The sequence below is a fragment of the Thermobia domestica genome, chromosome 10, assembly GCF_964235325.1.
Source record: "Thermobia domestica chromosome 10, izTheDome1.hap1.1, whole genome shotgun sequence".
Classification (NCBI taxonomy): Eukaryota; Metazoa; Arthropoda; class Insecta; order Zygentoma; family Lepismatidae; genus Thermobia; species Thermobia domestica.
In genome coordinates this window covers 76,064,130-76,084,592 of record NC_137463.1, presented here as the reverse complement: position 1 = coordinate 76,084,592, position 20,463 = coordinate 76,064,130, and the positions used below count along the sequence as shown (strand labels likewise).

General features: G+C 34.9%; 1 protein-coding gene across 1 annotated transcript; it reads right to left on the bottom strand.

The window, feature by feature from the left end:
- Window positions 1-523: 523 nt before the first annotated feature.
- On the bottom strand, window positions 524-18,553 carry Ufc1 (Ubiquitin-fold modifier conjugating enzyme 1). The gene is made up of 4 exons (XM_081728156.1): window positions 18,365-18,553; window positions 11,015-11,146; window positions 5,376-5,543; window positions 524-1,949 (listed from the first exon to the last, which is right to left on the bottom strand). Exons 1-4 carry the CDS (start codon window positions 18,485-18,487, stop codon window positions 1,869-1,871), a joined length of 504 nt encoding a protein of 167 aa, XP_081584282.1. The 5' UTR covers window positions 18,488-18,553; the 3' UTR covers window positions 524-1,868.
- Window positions 18,554-20,463: the final 1,910 nt, after the last annotated feature.

Genomic DNA, 20,463 nt, shown 5'->3' with positions numbered 1-20,463 from the left:
TAAAATTATCAACAAAGGAAATAATACATATTCTTAGTGCCAAACTTGCAGATCTGTGGTAATAGGGAACTTTGCAGCTTGTGAGATTTGAAATGCCGGAATAGTAATGACTTTCAGTCAGAGTTGTCTATTCTTGACATAAACAAGCTAACAATCTGCAAAAGTCCTAATTTGTATGAGGCGCTCCGGACGTAAGGGCAAACTCAATAAAAGTTATGTGCAATGTAAGCACTTGAAAATTACATTTAAAGTGTTCGAGTAGTAATGCCAAACCAGTTCTCGTTACTATAAGTATAGTTTGTGGAAGTCTTTTCTCTTTCCCTTACAAAATATATTTTCAAAATAAATGGACGATTATTTTGGTTGTTCAGCATTTTCAAGAAACAAGTTTTTGTTGAATTCGCCCTTACTACTCAGAACCCATCACATATTTTAAAGAAAGGAGCACAAAAACCCGTACGTCCTGCTTTCAGCGGTTGTACACAAAAATAATAAGCGCTACAAGTACAATACACGTACGGCATAGTGTTAACAAGCACTTTTATTTCAAACTCATGTCTTTTATTTTCATACTATTTTACATTCAGTTGTGTGAAGATTTATTTCCTTATAGTAAAAAAATATTTATACATCCTAATACAAGCATTTTCAATATTCTTTAACTGCATTTAGTTTCCACTCCCCAAATCGAACTGCCATATTCTTTTATTATACCACTTCTGCTAATGTAGTGCACAGTACAGAGAGGAAAAACTTATGTCAAGTTTACAATATAAAAATATCTGTAGTAGCACCAACAACATAATATTTCAACTATTTATATACAATATGTAGGAAAGTACCGTACATAAAACAATAAAAGGAAAATATTTTTTAGTTAAATAACATTTAATCAATATTCTCTGTTCCTAGTAACAGTATAAAAGTAAAGTAAGATATCAAGTAACGTTTATAATCAGTATTCTCTGCAACTAATATTAGTTAATCTGAAATAAATAAATAATAATTGTTTGAAGAACTTTTACTTAGTACACCTCCACTCCCCAACCCCACAAAAAAAGTTTGGCAAACTAACAATATAAAAGTAAAAAGTTATACAGAATTACGAATTTCAAATCAATTATTCGAATTCTTTAAATAAAGGTATATTTAAGACATTAGTAGTTTTGTCGAATGTACTTCAAATTCATACACGATTAAATTTCATTCAAGAATCACTGTAAATGGATTGGTTTCTTTACAGGGTAGCTTTCACTGCCTTCAATTCAATAAGATCATCTTTAGTTTACAGAAAACTGTAGGAGATATCGGCTTATTCATTCCTAAGTTCTTGGGCAAAGGAATTATTTTCTTACCGGTAGTCACTTCCCACTTTTATACATGTCATTACAAGCTGACAATAATAAGCTTATTATAGAAAAAAATTCTGATTTAAGCATAAGGAATGTTCTGTAACAAAATAATAGCAAATGGGAAAAATACATAATACAACACAAGATTTTTGTGAGTGGAAACAAAATATATAGTGTTAAATACTGTTAAAAAAATCTGTCAAAGACGTAATACATTTTAGAATGAAATGTATTTATTTCATTCAATGTCTAAATCATTGCATGTTGCTTTGAGTATTTTCCATCTGATAAGAGCATGCAACATTTTTTAAACTGTGAAATTCATTAGAATGAAGCAACAGAAGGACCTTCTGACACTGATGCAGACTCCTTGAGACGATTATTTTCTGTTTAAGTTACGAAAGAATGATTTCTGTATTCATTGATTTGTCCAAAAGAAAGAGAAAGTTTACTTTTTTTTTTTTTTTTAAATAATATCAACGTTACAAAAGTCTTTTTTCTAGTTCATAACTAACATCATCCCTCGGACTTCTCTTTATAAGAAACTGCACCTTTTTCTATCATGTCTGGAATTTCTACTGCTAACCATGGTCCAAGCTGAAATAAAACAAAAATCTTTCAAAACCTCACACTTATAAGCCCGAATCAAAACCACACAACGTTAACTATATTCATTTATATAAAGAAGTAAATATTGTTACCTATGTGGTGCGTCAAGGGGGTATTATTTTTTTTTAGTATATTTTGCAAACCGTACTATTTGCTTATTCATGTAGATCTATTCTCCGGATTACTTCTTGAACCGTTTGCTTAATTCATGTTTTTCTTCCTCTGTTCGGAAAAAAGCACAACTTCAGCGCTTAACGTCGTAATCCAGTATAGTAGTAGCCTTTTAATCTCTTTGGAGAATTGGAAAGCTGTACACAGAGTGATTTGCAATTTCTTCGCTTATGGAAAGTGAAATATTCAAACCCTTCATCAGGACAAAGAAACCTAAATTAAATCAGGATAAACGTAGCCTAGACAATCAATGGGAGTACATCATAAATAACAGTGAACAATAATATCTCATACTGTTACTGCATCGAGATTTCCACAGTATTCGAGTCAGCACACTTCACAAAACAACCATCTAGTTCAATGTTAATGGGTGTGGAAACTGCTGTTTCACGCAGAAAGATGACGAACAACATATGCTCATCAAAAATTGTTCTATGTACAGCTTTCCAATTCTCAAAAGACGTAAAAGGACATACTAATCTACTTAATTTCGACCTACAATGCTAAATTTATCCTCTTTCCCGAACACAAGAAGAAAACATGAATTAAGAAGCGACTCCACAAGTAATCCGGAGAATAAGACTACATGATAAGCACACAATGCCGTTTGAAACATATAGTTGAAGAATAATATCCCTTGAGGCACCACACACCAATATTAGCTCGTTTATATAAATTAGTCCGTTAATATGGATACATTGATGTATATAAATTCATGTTCCAGTATGGTGGCATGCTCAAGATATAATACATAACAAATTATCTTCATAATGCCCAAAATACTCATTTCATTAATACTGACCTTTTGTTAATTTTAAGTAACAAAAAATAATGACAAGTTTGTAATTTCTTGTGCCTTTTCAACATTACTGAATTTCGTGTCACACTGGTAGATACTTTCAATTAATAATTATGATAATACGTCATATTAAAAGCAAGAACAATAACGCTACCGACATAAATAAAGATAAAATTATAATATAGTAGTAGCTCGTCGATAGGTCGCCAGTAGAAGTTCTATCAGTCTGAAAGAATATGCGCATTAGCGCTCAAAGACGGTTTCGCCAGTCATTATTCTTCTCGTCGGACTGCGTGCTGAACACTCAGTATAACAAGGGTTAACTACTCTATAAATCAAGAATGGAACTGTGTGCACGTGAATAAAATCCAATGAACTTAGGGACTACGACAACCTTACACATGAGTACTATCTTAAATAACTAATTGATATTATCCCCATAGCAGAACATGCCGCGATCTGCGATGTGATCGCAGAAAATTTGCCGCGCCTGTGCAGAAAAATTGCCAGAGGAATGAAAATATAGCCAACAGAAAAGTGTAAAAACATGCCTGCTATGTGTAGATATCTTAAATGCACGGACGACTCGCATAAATATAAGCATAAGCATAATATATATTTTTTTTTCCGTCGCGTAAAGCGTACTTTTAACAATCACAAGTGCTTTCTTCAGAAAATTTTTGACTTACAAAAGCTTATCGCAGTAAGACAAAGAAAGTTCTGCCATTGAGGATTTTATGGATAGAGGATGTATACAATGATCCTATATGCAGACTCCCACCACCTACCGTTCTATTTAGATTTAATTGAGCTAGGCGAAGTTATTCACATCTTTTCAAAATTGTTTGTGCTCAATTGCTTCCATCCGTCAAAAGGCGAATCTTAAGAGACATCCATTAGACTCACATTCACCTGTACAATGCTATACTAGTCCTCATCTTAAGCTTAAATTATGACTCCTATCTTTATTTGGTCTACCCAAACCTAAACAATTAGCTCTACGTAAGGTAATCTGTTGAAAATTCATGAACACGATAATTTCCAACTTTAAAAGTTGTATTTTAGGTAATTGTCAGGGAACTAATTGCACAAAAGGCCACTGCAATTACGCATCACAATCACAACATAGAAACGAATTCATCATCGCAACCGACAATCTTCGTCGTCTCATTAGATATAGAGACGTTACGTTCGTATGAACTAGTATACAGGAAGCGCCAGAAAAAACTCCCCATTTTTGGAAAGTGATAGACATTTGAAAACCCAGTCGTGACCAAATATATCTAAACAATCTTTTTAATTTTCTTCCAGAAACATCCAAGCACGTCTTTCCAATACATGACTTTTGTTTTCTCACAATGAGTATTAAAAGGTAGCATATATAAACATAGTATCTATAAACTAATCAAAAAACTTACACAAGGCAAACTACATAAAAGATCAAAAAAGATCACAATATTAAATTTTATTTGTTCCACTATGTTCTCGTAAAAGTAACATTAGGAAGCTAATAAAATCAGTCAAAGAATCCCTCCCCTTCATATCTTTTATTTTCTTTTTTTCGAATTTCTGGAAAGTGCACAGAATGCCGTTTTAAATCAATCTCCTTTGAAAAAAAAAACATCACCCAAGTGGCATTCTTCATTACTGATATCTAGCGCGAAGTGGATGTGAAATGCATGCTGTGTTGTTACCGGAAACTCACCCTCTCAACAATAAAGGTACAATATTCTCTCTAACATGTCATGTGAATACTGAAAACGACACACTTCCCCTCAAAGATATGTATCCTCCTAAATCGGGGAGTACTTTCTGTCGGACCAAAGAACGCGATTTGGGAGGATTTATCTCTGAATGGGGAGCGCGCCATTGAACAGCGGTGTACGTGCCGTTTTCAGTTGGGAGAACATCGTGTCATTTCTTGTTCTTGAGGAATTTTCAAAAATGGATCGGGGGATGGGGTGTTGCCAGTAGCAACGTAGCGTACTATTCGCATCCGCTTCGTGCTTTGTATTAGTAATTGAGGCCACCATTTTAGTGATATTTTGTTCAACATACATTTCATAGAAAATGCATTCTATGCGCTTTCAACCAAACAAACAAAAGAAAAAAGTCGTATCATCTTTGGTTTTGAACACCTTAGCTCCCGAAACACAAGTTTTTCTGTCTCACTCTGTACTACACCCTACGCTGAAATGGAAAGGACAAGGATTAAAGTAATATACAATCTGCCATGAAATGACTCATATAAAAGAATTTCGTTATTTATGTCACTGAAACAGTAAAGTGAAAAAAAAAAAAAAAAAAAAAAAAGTAGCATACAAGCTGATAAACATCTACAACTGCGAAGAATTTTAAATATTGCACTTAACCTTACTATTACCATAGTAATTTGTTTCAAAAATTACTATAATACACACATATTAGAAACAATCGATACTTACTCCTAGTGCCATTGCGTGGGCTATTCCAAACTTAGGAACATTCCTTGCCCAAAGAGGTTTAAAATGGTCTGTTAAACAAATCTTTCCTCCGCGATACATTTTAGCTGTTTTACCATCCAGTTCTGGCAGAGCTATTTCAGGAGCTGTAGTTGGATACGTCACAGGAATCTAGAATATAGAATTTTGTTTAATATATTTCTAGGCCTTTGTAGCATAATAAAACGGAGATATTTTAAACATAATAAAATGTCTTCAAAATGAGTAACAACTTCGCACGAGTAAGCGGGATACCTCCCACCATGACAGGTATCATGTTCCGGTAAATTTGGATCACTCTACGTAATATAAAAAAAATAGGTACTATAGTTAAAAGTGTAATTTTTCGGTGTAATTTTGTTTCTTTTGTTGTACTTAATGTTAAGAAGAAAAATGGTATAGGTCTTAGAATTGTAGTATATAAATTTTCGTGTCATTTTTGTATGTTTTCCTTTGTTTTATGATTTTCTAGTGGTAAAGTACTGAAGTACTAAAACTTCAGTGCGTAGGTTAAGATTAGGTTAAGTTAGGATAAAGATATGATGTTGGTGTGTGCTGATATGTAAGAAATATTCGCGTGGCAGTTGAGTATTCCTTCTTAATGATTAATTAATTCGTAATGTGTAAAATATTATATTTGGTCTAGGAATTAATTCGTGCGGGTGGACAAGAGATGGCGCAACGAACGGAGCGTCCCACAGTTCCGTGTATCCACACATGTGTTGCAAACCCCTGTCATCGCGTATCGTTCGTAGTATAGGGCAGTGGATTAAAGCGTCAACAACACCAGTTTGTAGTTAAGTGAACATGGCGCAATTTGTGCCTGATAAAGTGATTTTGCGGGGTGTCCTGCTGCATTACTTTAACATGCAGAAAAGTGCGACTGAAAGTCGTCGTATTTTGGTGGAAGTGTATGGTGACCATGCTCTAGCTGAGCGAACGTGTCAGAAGTGGTTTGCACGGTTTAGAAGTGGTGATTTCGGCTTGGCAGACCAAGAGCGAGCTGGAGAGCCAAAAAAATTTCAAGACGAAGAATTGACAGCATTGCTCGAGCAGGATTCGTGTCAAACGCAGGAACAACTTGCAGCAGCATTAGGCGTTGATCAAGCAACAGTCTCCAAACGCTTGAAAGCCATGGGAATGATCCAAAAGATGTCACATTGGGTTCCACATGAATTGAAAGACAGAGACGTTGAAAGACGAAAAACCATTTGCGAATTGCTGCTTCAACGACAGAGCAGAAAGGGGTTTCTGCATCGAATTATTACGGGTGATGAGAAGTGGATCCATTACGAGAACCATAAACGAAAAAAGGCCTGGGTGAAACCAGGTGAACCAGGTCCATTACAACCAAAACGAGATATTCACTGTGCAAAGGTTATGCTGTGCATATGGTGGGATATGAAAGGTGTGGTGTACTATGAGCTGCTGCAACCTGGTGAAACTATGAATGGAGAACGTTATCGACGACAATTAATGCGTTTGAAGCAAGCTCTGGCCAGAACACGACCAGAATGGGAGAACAGACATGATAAACTTATTGTTCAACATGATAACGCTCGCCCACATGTCGCAAAACCGGTCAAAACCTATTTAGAAAATGTCGGATGGGAAGTTTTACCCCACCCGCCGTATTCACCAGACGTTGCTCCTTCGGACTACTACTTGTTCGATTGCATGAACAACGATTTGATTGGACATCGGTTTACTTCTTCAGAAGATATCGAAACATGGGTCTCTGACTGGATCGCTTCCAAGGATGAGGACTTCTTTCGCCACGGAATCCGTACATTGCCTGACAGATGGGCGAAAGTGGTGGCTAGCGATGGACAATATTTTTCTTAAGGTACTTATGTATTTTGTGTTTGTACTACAGCTTCAATGTGTGCGTACCAACCGCACGAATTAATTCCTAGACCAAATATATATATATATATATATATATATATATAAAATGTGGCACACGAAATCAATAAGCAGAAATGTCTTATTCCCTGCATTGCAAATGTATACTGAGAGCTTGTTGCTGATACATAAATTGTAGTGAAAGTAATTAGCGGTGACGGTGTAGTAGCAAAGTTGATCTGTTGAAATTTAAGTCAACATTCGTATTTTGAACGCAGAGCTGTTCATTTGTAATATTTAATACATTAAATATAATGCTAAAAGAGAAAATGAACACGCAGTATATAGTAACCTAAAAATGTATCCTTAAAAAAAAAAAAGTAAATGAATAACAATCGAAACCTATTTCATTTCAAATAAAAAATATACAGAAAACCCAGTAGTTTAAGAAAATTTAGGTACGTTTGAACAGAAGTGGTACAAGAATAGATTCAATAACAATGATTTTTAATGATCGCACAGAGAAAGTCGGCAGAAAGTGAAGCGGTACAGATAGAGTTTGAGGGGAACCCAAAAGTAGACATAACAACCTATTCCTTTTTTTTTTTTTTTTTTTTTTTTTTTTCGGTCGTTGTGCAAAATTATTCAAAACTTACACACATTAGCTGTTTTGAGTTCAGCGTTCCCACATGATAGTGGACTGCACGATTGTTTTGTGGGATACCAGACGCACTTCTGTGGGGGCCCGAACAGACTTGTGACTGGTTAAACTTACAATACATTTGGGCACACTGCAATCCAGGGAAGGTGAACGTCGTACAAATACAGAAGTCAGATGCATAATTACAATTTTATTTATTTGTGTAACGTACTTTAAACTTCCTAGTTTACGGTGGTTACAAGTGCTAGTAGGTGCCAACTGCTGAGATCCCCCTCCCCCTCAATCTTTTCCATCAATCGTTTGTGTGTTCCTCCTGTGAAGCTTCTTTTATATGCCTAAGTATTTTTCAGTTGTAAACTAATTTTAAACGCCACCATATGCATTTTAGTTGAAGATCTAAAGAAAGCATATTACAATCCACCTAGAGAACACATATAGATATAATTTGATGCGGTATCCAAAGCGCTGTAATTCTGCAGAGTCCAAGAATGCCGTACAGAATGTGTAGCACTTTTGTAGCACATGCCTAGCTCCGCGGCTAACTCACAAACAGTTCATTGGCGATTCGCATGCAGCACGGAACTGAATTGCGTTGCTGTCAGTTGAAAGTCGTCTCGAATGGGGGCGATCATGAACGGCATCTGCGTTCACGAAACACTTTCATGCATCACACTACGGTACGATAGAGCAACGCTACATTACCGTACGTTTCACGAAATCCCTAAAAACATTGTTGCATACTGCGCCCATGTGCCACGCATGTCTTTAATCTTTCCGACACATAATGATATGGCGCTTCCACTTTCCTTTTCTTCTTCACGGCATTGTTGCTTTCGATTGGATAACACACGGGGAATGAGAGGAATTTCCTCCTCACTTGCTGTTTTCATTTCCTGCATATTTGAAAATGGAGAGAGAGAAAAAGTAAGTACATTCTTACAGTTAACGTTCAAACTTCTTGGATAAGCGTTTGTTACTTGCATTTCCCACTTTAAAGTAAGTACAATACTGTATTTAATGCACGTGATAATGATTTCACTAGAAATGTTAATGGTCAGAAGGAACTTCATTTGAATAAACGCAATATACTTAATATTGTACTCTATGCAGTGGCATACATATTTAAGAGGGTGGCTTCCGGCCTTAAGCACTCACCGAAATTTCATTTATTTTTTTAAATGTTATATATATATATATTGCAGAATTTTCACATTTCCAAGAATAAAGTTAGCAAAGCCCCTCCCGAAATAACCAAAGCCCCTCGAAACAAAATCGTAAACACCCCACTGACTCTATGAAATGGAAAACTCCGCTAAAATTACACACAAATATTATTGTTTTATCCTGTACGGTAGCGTTCAATAAATTTATTCATTTATATTTAATGTATCAGACTTATATTTTACAAGATATTATGGATCTGGCCCCATGTAGAAAAAAAAAAAAAAAAAAAAAAAAAAAAAAAAAAAAAAAAAAACAGTTACTCTGAATAACTCCTAGATACCTAAAATAAACAAGTTATAACTAATAGAAATACATAAGTCTACACGGAAACTTCTTACTCTATGTTAAGGAAACATTTTATAACATGAGAAAAAGCGGAAAGGCTATTACTCACCGCAAAAAATATGTAGCAGAATTTTCTTCTACATGCAACAGGTAGCGCTTTCGGAAGCTGCTATTTCCTTCATCAGACTGTGGTAGACTTCAAAAAGGATATATATATATAGATAGATAGGTAGATATAGATAGATAGATAGATATAGATATATATAAAAAGGATGGTTTAAAATGGTTAAATAATGGTTTTTAGGATATGTAAAAAACCAAATCTTCTGTCTAACATTAAAACTCACGGGAATGGAAACTTACTGACATTGTTCATTCCTGTTCTCTGTTTTCTGTTCTTGCTTTCCAAATGGAGAAAGTATGTACTGAAAAGATTACTCCAAATAATATTTATTTCTCCTTTATCCAGGTTAAGTGTGGGCCTTTCTTTGTGAATATAATATGATTCTTTAATTTTTCGTTCCGTTGCTGTTTTTGCTTTTTCAATTAAATATGATTCCACGATATGATGGTTATAATCTCTAAGATACGTTGCTAGACCGGATAACTGTTGCGGATTGCGAGATTTCGATGTACGAACGTGCTCCGTTATTCTAGTACAAATGTTCCTTTTTGTTTGGTCTATTACACTTTATCACATTGACATTTCACCCAATAGACGCCACTGCTTTATAAAGAGTATATATAGAGATTATAACCATCATATCGTGGAATCATGTTTGATTGAAAAAGCAAAAACAGCAACGAAATAAAAAATTAAAGAATCATATTATATTCACAAAGAAAGGCCATCACTTAACCTGGATAAAGGAGAAATGAATATTATTTGGAGTAATCTTTTCACTACATACCTTCCCCATTTGGAAAGAACAGAAAACAGTGAACAGGAGTGAACAATGTCAGTGAGTTTCCATTTCCGTGAGTTCTAATATTTGACAGATTTGGCTTTTTACATATCCTAACTTTTTAACCATTTTTTTAACCATCTCTCATGTTTTTTATCCTTTTTGAAGTCTACAACAGAATGATGAAGGAAGTAGCAGCTTCCGAAAGCGCTACCTGTTGCATGTAGAAGAAAATTCTGCTACATATTCTTTGCGGTGAGTAATATAATTTCCGCTTGTTCTCATTGAATATGATCACCGCTCGCAATAGTGTGACATTTTGTAACATATTAGCATTGAAAGGTGCCTTCAACGCTAAAAGCAAATTTCCAGAGGCGAGCCTTCATATCTTCCTGAGAATGAGTGCAATTCCCAGTAATAATAGCTTCGCTCCCTGAGTAGCATAATTCGTAAGCCTGTCTGGCGAACCGGTCAAGCTCCGACGGAAGGGTCTCCAAGGGTTTCCAACCTACTATTTTTTACTGAAAAAAGGAAATGTTGAAGTATTGATTTTTTTAAATAAGAAATCAAAGATAAAGAAAATATACGGTAGAAAACACGGTAGGCCCGGCCTCAGAGCCTCATAGTACGCTTCGCCACTGTATACAATACCAATACAATTTTAAGATAACGAATTTACTTACATCAAACTCTACGTCGAATTCATATTTCAGTAAGTTATGGATATACCAACATTTTCCAAACCATCTTGTTCCTTCTTTATTCGATTCCAGTCGAAACCAATCATTATCTGCTGCTTTGTTATTTTCCACATACTGAAAAAAAAGTATATACAATTAATGTCTATATAAACGCAATATTTAATTGTGATATGGCATATTCATTCGATGCAAATACAAAACTGAAATGGAACAGTGAAATTAAAATTACAATTTTAGTAAAATTACATTAAAATTTGAATATATTTACAATGTTTGCTGTAATTGTAAATCTATTATTTCAAAATTTATACTAAAATATTTCAAATTTTAGGCAATTATTCTTTAATGTTTTCCAGTGTTTTCAAAGCCTGATTAAACATGTATCATGAATTCTTGAGAAAATTAATAAGTTTTTGTATTCATGTATGACTGTAGAGCAAATTTTATAGCGGAATGACACTCTTTTGCAGCAAGGATGTAATTCTAAACCCTTGGACTCAACATGTACGCCAAGAAGTGGGACGGAGCGTAATATTTCTTTTATTATTTTCAAGCACATCACGTTAGGTCATCTTCAATGATCCTTCATATTTGCTCTCCATATGCAATTGTTCTGTCAATTCCTTGTACTTAGTTTAAAGCAACAGATATGAGTAAAAACTGGAAAAAGATGCCGGCAGTTTGTCCTCTAATGTGTAAATTGCCTACTTTCTACTGCTTAATTGCATCTATTTTTGAACGATTTTCTTAACAAATTTTCATTACCGATAAGACTTTTTTCTTTTCTTTTTAAAATATATGACACTGAACGGCAGCAAACAGTTAAAGTGGATGGATGCTCATGATGAATCAGCAACGCTCTTATCACTAAAAATAAACGACAATAGCTGCTGTTCTTGCAATAATAATAACACACGAAGTCCCACGGGACTTAAGCTAATCAACCGGGGATTTTAAGTGGTGTGTGAGTTGTCAGTACATCGCTACTCCCACCACTGTTATTTTTGGTTTTCTAGACCAGAATTCATTACTTCTTAATTCAAATAAATCAACAAACCTCAACTGCCTCAAGGTACTAGGTAAACGCCGAAAATATGTTTCCTCTCAGAGAATCAAAACCGAGGCCTCACGCATCTAAAGCAGGAAAGCTTTCCACTGAACCACGTTACTATTATCTAGTCATCGAGCGCCTGGAGTTTTCTCCAGCGATACTTAGCTACAATTAAGCTGTAATTTTTGGCGTCTTAGTGGCTTCTACACTACTACTTTTGGCATCCCTGGTCAGTGAACTCAGTTAATAGCGTATTGGATTCAAATCCAAATAGCAATAATTCCAATTCCGTGTCCAGACATTCTAACTTTTTTCTTTCTGTCAATTAAACCGGGTGAGCACCAGAAATCCAGGATCACACCTTCAAATGACTTTCTAGCGGATTTCTTTGCATATTCCTGATTCCCTTCTATGTTTACATTAACGAGATGTCTAAAGATCACAAACCATCCTGAGTAATTTTTCCTTGATTTTCGTCATTCACACCAGAGGAAAAATAAAAATGAAATGAAATTTTCCCGTTTAACATCCCACAATTATGTCCTTTAGGCTAAAAGAGACAATGATTAAGGTAAGTGAATAATGATGGAGTAATTGGTGAATTGAGAAAATGGGCGGAAACGCGAGTACCGGGGACACCACGCGCTCTAACACTGAGCCACCGTGACACCCACACCAGACAAATGCCGGGATGGTTTCTAATACACAGGTCCCAGGCTGCTTCCTTCTTCCCCCTTCGCTGGATAGGGTGCTCGCCGAGGGACGTCATCTCTCATACGTGAAGGGCTTAAGGCCATACATGCCGGCAATACCAAGAAATATGTAGAAAAATAAATGTCTCGTAGAAATATGTAGGAAAATAAATATATTTAAAAAATGTTACGGTGGTGGTGGTGGGAGTTTGCCCCCTTCATGCGTATAGTTTAATGTTATTTCTAATTTTCACTCATTGTCTTTTTTTGTGTTTTTCTACTTCGGCTTTCGAGCTTTGATAATTTGCTTCTGTTTTCTTATTCTCTAGTGTGCGCCGTTTTTAGTAGTCCAGAAACGTGGTTTGCTGTATATTTTTCGATTATTATTTTAAACAATGCATATTTTATGTTTTGATAAGTTCAGAAGTATGATACAATAGGAAGTTGTCATAGATCTAAATTCATCAATATTTAAAACATGTAATGTTTAAAATATTTATACAAACGTTACAGTCCGAAACTTCATTATTTCTAACTATTTCGATTCCGGAGGAAGCGGTTGCGGTGATATTTAAGACACTGTTCCCAAGAACCAGTTTCCTAGGAATCGATTAATTGAATAAAATGACTAAAGTAAAAACTTGCCACGATTCCTAATGATAAACGTGACAACAGTTAAGACATCTGAAGCCGCAGTGACTCAGCAGTAGGGTGCTCATCTCTGGCACGTGGAATCCCTGGTTCAATCCAAGCTCTCGTCAAATGGGCTTCATGTTGGACAATCACAGTCCATATTACTTTTTTTTTTTTCTTTCTGACATTTTCGGGATTCTAACGTTTTCTCCCACTTTCACCATTCCACCATACCATACACCTCATCATCAATGCCCCCTTAGCATTCATGCATAACATACATATATATATATATATATATTTTTAAGTAACAAAAGGTACACAGTGTTTTCACAATTTTCTTATGAGCATACCACCACCCATCTGCTACGTAAAGCTGGGTATGATACAATGTGTGCTTCTTACCGATCACCTAGCACCAATGGCGTTATACTGTCGTTTTTATATGTCCCACGTTGAATTATATCCATAACGGTTCAAGTCCTCCTAAAGTAAATCTGCGGTTCCGAAGAATGGCACGGGTTCACTCGAGGAGACGGTTCTACCGAAAACAAAATTTATAGGTAAAATAGGATGTGACACTTTTCGTAAAAGAAGAGGAGTGTGAAAATAAGTAATTTCAGTCAGTGGATATCATATTGAAATTTACTTTGAATGGTAGTGAACGTATTCTAAGTGTAACTATTTACTGAAGCGGAAGAATACAAGAATGCGAAAAAAGTAGAAATAAATGGCGGGAATGTTCTGTCTGTGTTAGCAATGGTCGTTTGCGATAGATGTAATGCAAACACACGGTTTTATTACAAAGAATTGTGTGATAAAGAACGTCATATTATAAAGTTTTTGCAGCGTCAAGTATGTTGAAACGTAAAATCAATTGTGCGAAGTGTGGAAATGAAGTAAAAATTCAGAACAGACGTAATTCTCCTCGCAGCAGGCCATTTGTACCCGGGAAAGCAGTAAAGCCATTTTGATGATAAGAATTATTACGATTATTTAGGTGTTTTTGAACGTAAAAATTATTGCGGATACTTCATGTGTTTTTCTAGTATTTTCGATTATGCGTATACCCCCCGTCGCTGACGCGCGTGTTCCCTATGAACGCACTCCCTCGCTCCGCTCGGGTCAATTTACCGCGTTCCTTCCCTGACAGATGACGTTTGTGCTTTTAGTGGCCACCTAGCACAAGTTGGTTCGCAGTTTATGCATTAGCTCTTTATTTAGTGCATATTCTGCAAGGAAATCGGAAAATGCAATAAATGTATGAAAATTTGGTAGAATCGTCTGCTCGAGTAAGGCCTTCCGGTTTCTTTTTGCAGAATATGCACTAAATGAGGAGCTAGTGCATAATCCACGAACCAACTTGTACTTCTTTCGCTTCAGTAAATAGTGGCACAGAACACGTTCACTACCATTCAAAATATGTTTCAATACGATATCCACTGACTGAAATTACTTATATTCACACTCTTCTTTTACGAAAAGTGTTTCACATCGTATCTTACCTATAAATTATGTTTCCGATAGAACGGTCTGCTCGAGTGAACCCAACTGGAAAATGCAATAAATGTTTGAAAATTTGTAGAACAGCCTGCTCGAGTAATGACAATAGCACTTAGCCCGTAAGAAGTTTAAAGGTACTAGCAATTGATTTCCTGATGAACGAAGGGGTGGATTTTACAATACACGCTCCAACTGCGCATCGATAAGTTGGATCGCTATTATAATAATAATAATAATAATAAAAATTTTATTGCAGAAACATCTGAGAACATCAGATGTATTACAATCGTCAGAAATAGAAGTTGAAAATTTTAGTTACATATATAACATACCATAATATAAACAAAGATCACTACATAACAGACGCGAATATTTTAACTATCAATTTTGAGTTCAAAAAATTCTTCAACACTATATATACAATTATTAATAAGTAATTTCTGTACTTCTTTTTTAAAAGCCAGAAATGGAAGTTCTCTTAGAGATATAGGTAGAAAATTATAAAATTTAACTGACATATAGTAAAAGGTCTTTTGTGTCTTACTATATTCACATCTAAATAATCCTTAACAGTTCCTGTTTCTAGTTTGATAAGTATGAGAGTACCCTAACTCATTGTAGATATGATTGTTTTCCTTAATGTAAAGCAAACATTGGTATATGAAAATTGCAGGTACTGTCATAATTCCTAATTTAACGAAGCTTGACCTACAATGTGCACGACTAGGGAGACCGAGCATTAATCTTACACATATCTTTTGTATTTTCAATAGGCTTTTAATGGAGGACTGATGACCCCAAAGTATCGTTCCATAACTTAAATGACTGTGAATTTGCGCATAATACAGTTTTAAGTACCTTTAAACTCACGCACAATCTCAATCTACGAATAAGATAAACTCCTTTACTAGCTCTAGATTCCACCTTAAGGATATGATCGTCCCAGTTCAAATGATTATCAATTAAAAAACCCAAAAAAGAAGCGGAATATTTTGTAAGTTCTGCATTCGAATTTTTGTTATTGTAGGTAAGCACCAAGTCTTTGATCTTATCAGAGTTAATACAAAGCAAGTTGGAAGTACACCAGTCTTTAATAATATCTGAGGTGTTGTTTAATATAGACTGAACTGAGTCTTTTTGTCGTGAGTTAACACAAATATTGAGATCATCAGCAAATAAATAACTATTAACGAAGGGTGAAGCGACGTTGTATGGGAGGTCATTGATATAAATAATAAAAAGAATCGGACCAAGAATAGATCGCTGAGGTACTCCGTATCTGACAGGCAGCAGATTAGACTCTTCCCCTTCATAAACAACTCTTTGATATCGTCCATTTAAATACGAATGAAGAAGTGACAGAGCTGCATTATCAAAACCATAGAATTCTAGTTTTTGCAACAAAATATCATGAGACACCGTATCAAATGCTTTCGATAGATCATATAGTTTTACATGAACAAAGTTTTTACTGTCCAACCCAGAAATACAATTTACCAAAAATGAGACAGCAGCCTTAACAGTTCCTAGTCCGGATCTATAACCAAATTGAGAATTACTAAATAAATTATTATGTTCAAAATAGTCAACAATCTGCTCATTCAAAACAATCTCAAAAACTTTAGATATAACTGGAACCAGTGAAATTGGTCTATAGTTATCAAGAGAAGACTTATTTCCTTTTTTCATTATAGGTACTACTTTCACTAATTTAAAGCATTCAGGAAAATAACAGTCTAACATACAAGAGTTTATAATGTGAGTTAAAGGTTCCTTTATGAAATGAACTCCATATTTTAACATAATAGGACTCAGATTATAAATATCCTCACATCTACTACTACTCATTTTAATAATCGCTTTCTCAACATCTTTTACTTCAATTGGATGAAAATTAAACGTAGTGGTAGGTTTAGACAATTTATTTAAATAAAAACCTGAATCATTATTATGAGGATATGATGAAACTTCCCTCAGTATCTCTTCAATTTTGTTAACAAAAAAGTTATTAAATTCAGAGGCATTCAGCTGGTTATCAGAGATTTTTATGTTATTGTATATAGGATAACTTTCTTTTTTTATGATATTCCACATTGCTTTTGACTTATTGCCAGAGTTGTTGATGGTTTTATCATTAACCTTAATTCTAGTTTCTCTCACTAGTTTATATAACTTTTTCTTACTAATTTTATATAAATTCTTTATGACACTTGAGCCAGTACTACTATAATAGTCATAATAAAATTCACATTTTGCTTTGAGACTATCAATTTCTTTACTCTTAACTCTAGTAGGTTTCGGTTTAGTCGGCTTGCCAATAACGTATTTTACAGGAAACGCACTTTCAGTTGAGAACGACATTACAGACATAAAAAATTCTAGTTTATCCTTAACATCTTTCAAGGAGCTATACATAAAGTTCCAATCAACTGATGATAGTACCTCTTGAAATCTTGTTATGTTTTCTTCTCTCATTCAGCCAACCCTTAACCTGCATTTATTGTTACTAGTCTTATCTGTTTCATTGAGAAAATTCACCTCAGATTTAAGTAAAACCGCCCAGTGATCAGAGACAGCAGTTTTTACGATTGAACTATCAATAGACCTGTCGATTACAGTGATTATATTGTCAATACAACTACCACCTCCAAATTTAGGCCTGGTAATATCAGTAGTAACAATATCTAGATTGAATGAAGAGAACACATTATTTAACGTAATACTTTCTATGTTGTTTTCCAACTTAAAATCAACATTAAAATCCCCACATAAAATAATATTGGAGTTAAAAGTATTTAAATGCTCTAGAAGATTGTTCATTCTGTCAATGAATAACTTAAAATCTTTACATTCAACATTTGGTCTGTATACAGCTGCAACAATAGTGTTAATATCAGGCAAGTATGATGCTGTAACCTCAAAGACCATTTCAATAGACATGGTATTTACACTAAGGATAGGCCTATGAGAATATATATTTTTAATATAGATAGCACATCCCCCATGTTTCCTTATGGGTCTACAGTAGCTGTTACTCAATTCATATCCTTTGAGGACGTAAAAATTAATTTCCCTAGGATGAAGCCAATGCTCAACAAGACATACAAAATCAACATTCAGATTAGAAACATAATCTTCAACTATAAGCTTATAGCAGAGTACAGTAAGATAGAGATAAGCAAGGTAGGAGTAGAAACGGGTTAGTTTAAGGTTCGGGAAGTTTTGATCCATTTTCATAAAACAGAGTGTAATTTCTCACTTCTGAATGAGTATTCCAGCTGGAGCGGCCATTGTAAAGTTAGCCCCAGTTTGTCAGGTATTCGCAACCAGTACTAGAATTCTAGTTTTCTCTAAATCACCTATACACATTCGTGTTAAAACATATGAAATATTCTCACATATGGATCATCATTTATAACATATAGACCACTTCAAACACACTTTCCACTCTACCTTTATAAGAGCTTGATACTCTTCTTTCAACCGTTGTACCCAAATATCCTTGTCTCTTGGTCCAGCTTTTGTTTTCAGCAGTGGTATGCTGCTCAAAGTTTTCCTTGTCGCTTCGTCCACCATTTCTAAATAGTACAACACTCGTTTAACTTCTGACACATAAGCTTTCCTTTTCTTTTTCTTCCGATGCTGCTGTGAGCCAGCTGTCCATATATCGGAGCAGGAAATATTCTGTACAACTTCTCAGACAATCTAAAAAATTTTGCATCTATTACACTTGGATTAGACCATAATTAACGCGTTTTCAACGTTATATTACTATTTATTTGTTGTAATTTAATATGCCTTACTTAAAGTTACTATTCTTTCATTTCCGTCATTCACTCATAACACTTAAACATGCCGTATGCAGAATCATTTTGGAGCATTATTAGTGCCATACTAAAGAGATCGACTAACATAAGGTTCCTGTAGTAGTCAACCTTTTAGTATGACATTAATCATACTTCAAAACGACTCTGCATAAAGCGGTATTTTAACGCTCTTCCATTCTATGATGCCATAAATTTGTAAAATACATGAAAAATGTATGTCACTTGATTTCACAATAGTATCGTAGAAGAAGTTAAAATATATTGGGAACACCCCTTACATGCATAATAAGGTAAAAATACGAAACGGAAAGTGTGCCGTTTACCCCATAGTACTCAGCAGTAGCGGTTTCTGACGTAGAGCTAAAGGGCTACAGCACGCTTCCTATATTTGTGCATTTGTTAGATTTATTTTCGTTGAAAAAACTTTCATCTATTCATTTGTTTAAACTGTTCTTTAATTAAAAATACAGAACTTTCCGAAGACGATCTTGTTTCTTGAGCGTGGAGCCCGATTATCAGCGCCTTCTGCAGTGTGAAAGTTGTACTAACGAATCGAGCGGACTCAACTGAATGCAGCCCGCTTGAAGAACACAAGCCTACCCAACAAATATATCTCTACAAGCCTATCCATAGGTTCGTAGCAAGTTAATGTGCCGGTATAATTTTCGATTGTTCATAAACAAGGAGGATAGTTTGTGCGGAATCGTCAGATCCTTATCTCCTACACACGGGTGTGAAATACCTTATTTGTTGGACAAGCTTACCAACATGATCGCTCACGTTACTTCAATGATTGTATTTTACTCGCGTTCGTATTTGTGTTGATTATAGTGCTTTGTGCCATGAAACTATCGCATTGTTTGAACTAATAAAATTGCTTGTTTAAACTTATTTCGATTTGTGTATTTTAATTGTGCGTGCTCGCGTGTGTGTATCTGTTGTGGATTTAGTTTGTGTAGTCTGTTCAAAATTTTGTCGAGCACTTTCTTGACATAAAATTATTTGTTCTGATATTATTATTTTGTGCCGTGCGTTTTTGAATATGCGCTGATCGAGTGTGAAGCGAACGGAAAGTTTATTCGTGTGCTCATGTTTCAATTCTGAACAAGGGAATCAATTGTCTGTGCTGTGATATATACATATTATTCTTGAAATTCGAGTTTTTTTTTTTTTTTTTTTTTTTTTTTGTATTTTCTATCCAAAATGAACTCCATAGATTCCTTATTGCAGAAACCTTTCACGTGTAGAACACTGAATGAAAAGGTTGAGATTACAAATTTAGGACGTCCCACACCGGACTTGAATATAATCCAAGCTGCAAAGGGGAGCAATAATCGATCATACAATAGGCAATTTAAACGAAGAAAAAAAAAAAACACTCACTGAGTAATAAGCACATTAATAACGTTCTCGATTCAAGTTCTCTAGGGAATGTAAATATTGCTGTTCAGCTTAGCCGACCTTACCACGAATCCATAATCAAGCACAACGTACAAGTAGAACGAAATAGATGCATCTTATCCAGAATCATTGACTGTATCAAGTTTTGTAGTGTGTTTGAACTGGCATTGAGAGGTCATGACGAAACGAAAAATTCTGAAAATTCCGGCATATTTCGTGGTCTTGTTCTCTTTATATTCAGTATTGACAATGCCGTAAAAGAACATATTGACAGTGGTACAGTGTTTTAAGGAATATCAAAAATAATACAAAATGAATTATTAG